This window comes from Euprymna scolopes, chromosome 17, assembly GCF_053919585.1.
Source record: "Euprymna scolopes isolate OS-2025 chromosome 17, ASM5391958v1, whole genome shotgun sequence".
In the NCBI taxonomy this organism is placed as follows: domain Eukaryota; kingdom Metazoa; phylum Mollusca; class Cephalopoda; order Sepiida; family Sepiolidae; genus Euprymna; species Euprymna scolopes.
The window spans coordinates 89,035,822-89,043,331 of record NC_136498.1 but is presented as its reverse complement, the minus strand read 5'-3'; the positions used below and the strand labels follow the sequence as shown (position 1 = coordinate 89,043,331).

The window sequence follows — 7,510 nt, the reverse complement described above, 5'->3', positions numbered from 1 at the left end:
GAGCCCCCTCCAGAGACTGATAGCGATACTTCATCTGATGAGGCGGAACCAGATCCAGAGCCCGAATCTGAAACAGTGAATGTACCTCTTCGCAGAAGCACACGCACTAAAAGGCCACCCCCCCCCCAGTGCTCTCTATGTGATCATCAGATCAGGGGGGAGTGTAACGTGCATCCAGGAGATAAGCGCCCGCGTGTTTGCGTGGTGTGTGAGTACGTGGGAGAGACGGACGAGGGGAAAGACTTACCTCAAGACCAGCTCGGCGTGACCGACCGAAAATACAAAAGAAAGACCAAGATGGCGGCCGCCGTCTTTTGTAAAGTATGATGTCTCCCAAAGTCACACGAATTCTCGCAATATGCAAATTTAGCCGGCCTACAACGACGATAAAAGCGGGTGATGAAAAAGACGGGGGGAGAGCGACGATTGAGTTGGTCGGGAAATCGTGTTGCTGTTGCTTCTCGTGCCGTGTGAGGATATTTTACCGCTGTTGGGTCTGGTCTGAGTAACCGTTCGCGTCCGTCTAGGCACCTTGCTAGTTGGATTCCGTGCAGAACCGGTGTATAATGGCTATTGAATTGCTGCAACATTTATAACATCTTTTCCTGAACTTACCGTGTTAAAGAGAGAGCCGGGCGCCATCTTGAATTTTTCCTTATACATCTACAGAGGGCGCAGTAATTCTTTTTTTTTAAAGGACTTTCCTTACACATTTTGTTACAGTTCTTTTAACAACGATGACTTTTTTCAAACAATAAAATCCGAATCGAATTGTACTGTCGGATTTTAACCGACTGAAGGGGGGGGGAGGCGTTTCTGCAACTCAACGGCTAAACCTGAACTCGACGTAGAAGGAAAAAACAATGAAACTCTTAACTTGTGTGGAGAATCCTTCTCGGCTTTTCTCGGCTAACTGGAGTTGCAACGTATTGCCTCGTTGCTTACAACGACAAATTGTCTTTGTAATAGTAACTGTGAAACGTGTAACTTGACTAAACAAAAAAGTCCAACTAACACATCAACGATAGGGGTGTTTTATATCCCACAAGTTGATGCTATGCAAAGTTCAGTCCGACCCACGTGGTGGACAACAAACTACTACTACTGCTATAAAATCAGTCGACCAAGCACTTTTTTAAAACCTTTTGCTTGAACGACTGCCTCCCAGAATTCCACTGCCTCCCCCCCTCCACATCGAGTTCCGGTCAGTAATAATTATCACACATTCCCATATCAAAAAGAAGAAAAACGAAAAAAAGAAAAATGTCTTTTACGGGATGTGAGATAGGGAAAAGAGAAGGGAATTCATCTTTTAGTTACAGTTTTTAAGGTCTTGCCTGAGACCTTCACCTGAAATTTCTGGTTCTTTTTAGACCCCTAAAAAACTGGGTCTACCCCGACGCCTTGGTCTGCAAGTTGGACAATACCATTGTTCTTCTTGGGGTGCATCTACCAGGCCCACACAACCAAAGTGGAACCAGTCATTACACTGATCACAAGCCACCATTGGTCTGAAATCTTCTGGTTTATCACATGCAGGGCCAATCCAGATTCTAACACTCTCATCAGGTCGGGACGATATATTTTGATCTGGCACATCCTCTGGTTCATGAAGAATTTCATTATCCACATTTTCAGAAAGAGAATTAATCTCCAGAGGAAATAAATGGTTGATTGAATGGATTAATGTAGCTCCATTTCCTTTTCTCACTCTTGCTGAACGAACCAACCCATCCTTTCCTTCAATCAACTCCAGGACTTCACCTATAGACCAAAATGGTCTAGTTTTAAGAGGGTCCTTTATTAACACTATGTCACCCTTTTTGATGGCATTATCAAAGGAAGGGTCAGATAACTCAAGAGTTCTTTCTCTCAGGCTCAACAGGTAATCTTCGTGCAACATCTTTCTAAACTTTTCTAAACTTTCTTCACGAAGACGGAGCGTTCTCTTTAACTCGATCCTGCTAAGTGGCTCTGTTAGTCCCAGTTCTTCATTGTCCAATCTTATCATTAAACCTTGACCCGCATTTGGATTCATGAGAGAGTTGGGAGTTAGGCAATCCATTTCATTAGAGCTTTTATAAGTCAGAGGACGACCATTAATGGCACGCTGGATATCTGATAACATGGTTAATAAACCAAAATAGTCAACCTTTCCCCTTCCTATAGTTTTGTAGAGATAGGATTTAACTGTCTTGATTGTCCTTTCCCAAGTACCTCCATACCAAGCTGAATAAAGTGGAATGGTACAATGCTTAAGGTGATAAGAACCAAACTTCTCCTTGAACTCATCAGTGATCAATCCCTGATCAATTATTTTGGCTGCAGAAATGAAAGTCCTTGCGTTGTCAGAGTAGAGGTGAGAGGGGATTCCATTCGCATTTGTGAAACGAACAAAGGCCTGCAAGAATGAAGATACACTCATATCTGGGACTAGTTCTATGTGAACCGCTATGATAGCCATGCACGTGAAGATGAGGATATACATTTTATAGTCCTTCACTTCTCCCTTAACCCAGATGTGACTGGTGTAATCCACACCGGTATGGAGATATGGTCTTACCAAATTTACTCTAGAGCTAGGAAGCTGTTGCATTAATTGCAGTAATTTACTCTAGAGCTAGGAAGCTGTTGCATTCGGTATCTTTTGCACTTGGCACAAGTGCTCACAATTTTTTTAACAGCCTGTCTGGCTTGTGGTATCCAATATCCTTTTAACCTTATTTCATTTAAGGTTGTTGCCAAACCCAAATGTTGGTTTCTCTGATGAGTGTCCTTTATGATCAAATCGGTTAAATGGTGTCTTTTTCCTAAAAGAATTGGATTTTGCACCTCATAGGAATGCCATTCCGAGCCACCTATCCTTCCTCTTGAACGAATGATATTAGAGGGATCCAGGAATAGGTTTAAGTTTTTCACTAATTTTGATGGACTCTTACCTTCAGGATCCAACAAAAAATCCAACTCTGCGGCAAAAGATTCCCCTTGCATCAACTTTATCAAATAGATTTTTGCCAGAAGGTGATTGTCCTCACTTCTCTTCAACGTTTTGTTGACAAACTTAAAAACCAAAGTCATTACATTAACTAATCTGTTGAAGTTGGAAAATCTTTCTACAGAGACTATAGGGGAACTTTCGTTGTGTCTCGTAAACAAATTCATTGCAGGATGAATGCATTCCTTTTGTTCTTCCGAGAGACAACCTAACTCGAGCTTGTTCCACCGAATTTCTTCCTGCTTTATCCATGCAGGGCCTTCATACCAATAGGAAAGGTGTTCCTGAAATTTTTTAAAGGAAAGTCCTCTTGTGATGTAGTCGGCTGGGTTCTCCTTAGTTGACACATATTGGAAACTCAACTCCAACTTCATCTCTGACCTGATTGTTGCAGACATTTGCGTTATATCTTGCAGCCTGTTGCGCGCAAAGATGTTTTTTGTGGTTATCGACTTTGATAGTATCCAAGCCAATACCACTTGAGCGTCTGTTAGAACATATACTTTTTCTATCAAGGAGTTCTTCAAGGCTTCCTTTATAAAGGGAAAACATTTCAATGCTAGAAACACTGACAAAAGCTCCAAAGTGGCTAGAGATTTACCTTTTAAGGGTGCTACTTTTGCTTTAGCAAACACCAGTGCAGACTGTCCATCTTGTACAGCATATGCTGAAAAACCGTATGCACTTTTGGAGGCATCACAAAATAGAAATAATTTTAGGGGCTTATTGTCGTCTAGGACTCTCCTTGGAAATGATACAGAGCCCAATTCTGTTAAGTCCTTTGCCAGAGCTTTCCAGGTTTTTTTTGACTCTTCTGAAACTTCATCATCCCAATCCAACTTTTGCCTCCAAAGTTCTCCTATCAGCATTCTGCTCCTTACTGTCACTGGAAGATATATGGACAAGGGATCAAATATTTTGGAAGCTTCAGACAGCATTTTCCTTTTTGTTGATGCGGTTACATCGCATTGGTGCGAACAGACCTTCATAGTATCATGTTGAGGGTTGTACAAATACCCTAAAACTTTCTCCACACCAGAATCAAAACCTGACAGAGTTCCATCTGCCGCCATTTTTTCTTGTAACACTGCACTGTTCGAGTTACAGGATTGTATCTCAAAGTTACCCTCTTGCAGTCGTTCCTTCACCGCTGAGTATAACGTAGATAGAGTATCTACATCATTTCCTGTTTTCACCAAATTGTCCAAATAAAAGTTTGACCTGAGTACTTGGGAACATTCATCTGCAGGAAATTTTTCTGCATGATATTTTAAGACATAATTTAATATAAATGGACTTGCATTGAAACCGAATAAGATGGTAAAGTATCTGTAACAATGCAAGTTGTTGCCTTTTTTCAAGAAGAAACAAAAACGATTGCGGTCCTCTTCTAGCTCTAGACGAATCATAAGGAATGCTTTCCTTATGTCGGCCAATAATACATATTTGTTGGCCCTAAAGCGAATCAACAGTTCTAACATGTCTCCCATTAGGTTGACTCCTGGATAGGCTGCCTCATTCAAAGATGTAGCATTTGCCCCCTTGTAGGAACAATTGAACACAGGTCTCACCTTCGTGGTCGTCTGATCAGCCAGTTTTTGTACCGGTCTGTGCGGAATCCATATTTACTTTTGAAAGTCTTCTGAAGTCACTGTTATTTCCTCTATAATCCCTTCGTCTTCCTGTTGTCTAAAGACGTCTACGTATTGGTCATAGAGGCCTTTCTTCTCCAGGTCTTTAACTACTCTTTCCAGTATTCTAAGAGCAGCATTGTGGTTAGAAGGCACAGACTTCACTTTGTCTTCATACCATGGCAGCTGTACATGGTATCGGCCATCTTTGTAGGATATAGTGTTCCTAAACTTTTGTACCATCTCTTCATCCATGGTGGAGAATTCCTCTGTGATAGGTAACCCTAGTGACTCCATGTTAAACATGTTTTCTAGTCCTCTCTGGACATTTCCTTCTTCAAACCAAGCTTTTAACGGGTCTGGGTATTTCTCCTCTGGATTCAGCACAAAATTAATTTTGTACTCTGAAAGTGGAGGTGTTTTGTCCAACAAGGAGGTATAATTAAATTTTGCCCCTCTCTTTACTTTGTGTCTTGGTTTTAACTGATTCTCATACATGAAGCAACGGCTGTTACCAAAGGGTACAAGTCCTCTCGGTGTGGAAAAAGCGGCTCCATACATGCAGGGGACGATTTCAAATGGTTCTATGAATTGAATGGCGTCAACTCCCAACAGCCCCTCAATTTTAATATAACTGTCCCGGGAATTGTACTTAGTTGCTAACTGATGTTGTTTCAGGTTTTTAATTATCTGCGGAAGCTCCAGTAACTCATGCGAAAGACTCAAATTACTGGACAGAATTTGAAGAGTGTGAACTTTCTCAGGGATAAGTCTTAACTCCACTGTGGCCTCTTTAAAAGGTCTTGTCTCTGAGCCCAAAAAGGTTTTCACTTCCAACCTACTTTCTTTAGCTGTAGAAATGCAATTCAGTTTTTCCAGCACAGAGGTATCCAAGTAGGTCCTTTGGCTTCCGGTGTCCAGGAGACAATTTATTTCCAACTGGCTATTTCCCTTTCCTACTACTATGTTGATTACAGGAGACATGAAACCATAGCTGTAGTCATTCGTATGCACACAGGTGTCCACATGCACCTTGCCTCTCTTGTCTGGGCACATTGCTGTCACGTGGCCCTTAACAGTGCAGCTGCTACAGCTACTATTTTTAGCTGTTCTCAAAGGGCACATTGCTCCCCTATGTGTCTTTTTTAGGCATCTAAAACACAGCCAAAGTTCTTTGCACCTTGTAATCCGGGCTTCATGGGAGGTGTAGCAGGGACAATTTTCCGAAGAATGTTTGTGCTTTTTACAAAACTCACATTTTTGTGGTTTTGATTCCACTTTGGCATTGAAAGCCTTCAGGGAGGAATGTGATTCTTCTTCACTTTCTTTCCTAAGTCTAGGTGGGGGCCTCAGCTTGGTCACAGGGTGCTGTTCAGGTTTTCTAATAATCAAAAAATGCTTAATAATTTCTGGTGTCTTCAACAGGATTATTGATAATGTTGGATAGGTTTTTCCAGAAATCCTGATCAGTTCATTTTTTATGTTGGATGGTAATTTTGCAAACAATACCTGAGAAATTATTATGGCACCTGCCGACTGGTCATCATATAAGTCACAGCTGTATGATGCTCTAAGTTCCCATACGTCCGCCTGCGTTTTTATCATAAAGTCCTTCAACCCCACCAAGTCTTTTGGACTCTCCAAGCGAAAATCTAATATACCTTGGATTATTTTGCCACGTATTTCTTCCTCATCCAAGTATTGTTCTTTCAACAATTTTAGAGCCACTGGGTAACTGTCTTCGGAGACGGACAAGTGGTCAATAAGTTGAAGGGCTCTACCCTCAAGAGAACACCTCAAAAAATATAGCTTTCCTGATGCCGATGGTATAGACATTGCACAATTCTCAAACTTAGTGAGAAAGTCCTTAAAACTTCTTCTATTTCTTTCAAAATCCCTTCCACTGAAATGTGGCCCTTTCAGTTTGATTTTAAAAGGTTCTACTGAAAAGGAAGAATGTGCGGTTGGGTTGAAGGATTTGGTTGCTTCTGGGATACTAGTGGCTTCCTGACTATGAGGGTTGAAGGTTGGTTCAACGTTGGTGGACCTCCTATCTTCTATAGAGACCTCTGAAGTATTTCCTTCACTGACTGTCCGTACAACTCCCAGTCTCTGTCGTACCTCTCTCTTAAATCTAAACGAAGCTTGAAAAAGTTCAGCAAGCGATTCAGCTTCCTCTTCTGCAGCCAGTTGCTCCTCCATACTCCAAGACACACCCTCTAGCTCCTCTAGCCATCCTTCTATATCCTTTTCAAAGGATAAAAGCACATTTAAGGATAGAGGTTCTTCTTCCATACCCACCACAGTCGCTCTTATCTTTCTTTGAAGAAGGGATAGCCTTCTCTCTAGTTCCCTCCGAGTAATAGGGTCGTTCATTTTTTTTTTTTTTTTTTTGCGTTACGTTGCAAAGTGTCGGATTTTAACCGACTGAAGTGGGGGGGGGGCGTTTCTGCAACTCAACGGCTAAACCTGAACTCGACGTAGAAGGAAAAAACAATGAAACTCTTAACTTGTGTGGAGAATCCTTCTCGGCTTTTCTCGGCTAACTGGAGTTGCAACGTATTGCCTCGTTACTTACAACGACAAATTGTCTTTGTAATAGTAACTGTGAAACGTGTAACTTGACTAAACACAAAAAGTCCAACTAACACATCAACGATAGGGGTGTTTTATATCCCACAAGTTGATGCTACGCAAAGTTCAGTCCGACCCACGTGGTGGACAACAAACTACTACTACTACTACTATAAAATCAGTCGACCAAGCACTTTTTAAAACCTTTTGCTTGAACGACTGCCTCCCAGAATTCCACTGCCTCCCCCCCTCCACATCGAGTTCCGGTCAGTAATAATTACCACAGTACTTTTATAAAATAAATCGTTTA

The 7,510-nt window shown here is 41.6% G+C and overlaps 2 protein-coding genes across 2 annotated transcripts; both read right to left on the bottom strand.

Annotated features, from left to right (window-relative positions):
* Positions 1 to 1,369: 1,369 nt before the first annotated feature.
* LOC145297041 (uncharacterized) lies at positions 1,370 to 2,488 on the bottom strand. Its single transcript, XM_080143265.1, has one exon. The coding sequence runs from the start codon at positions 2,486 to 2,488 to the stop codon at positions 1,370 to 1,372; it is 1,119 nt and encodes a 372-aa protein (XP_079999391.1).
* A 107-nt stretch (positions 2,489 to 2,595) lies between these two features.
* On the bottom strand, positions 2,596 to 4,485 carry LOC145297040 (uncharacterized). The gene has a single exon (XM_080143263.1). The coding sequence runs from the start codon at positions 4,483 to 4,485 to the stop codon at positions 2,596 to 2,598; it is 1,890 nt and encodes a 629-aa protein (XP_079999389.1).
* Positions 4,486 to 7,510: the final 3,025 nt, after the last annotated feature.

Excerpts from the sequence above, each read along its gene's own strand:
- LOC145297041 (XM_080143265.1), bottom strand. The coding sequence starts at position 2,488 with ATGTATATCCTCATCTTCACGTGCATGGCTATCATAGCGGTTCACATA.
- LOC145297040 (XM_080143263.1), bottom strand. The coding sequence starts at position 4,485 with ATGGGAGACATGTTAGAACTGTTGATTCGCTTTAGGGCCAACAAATAT.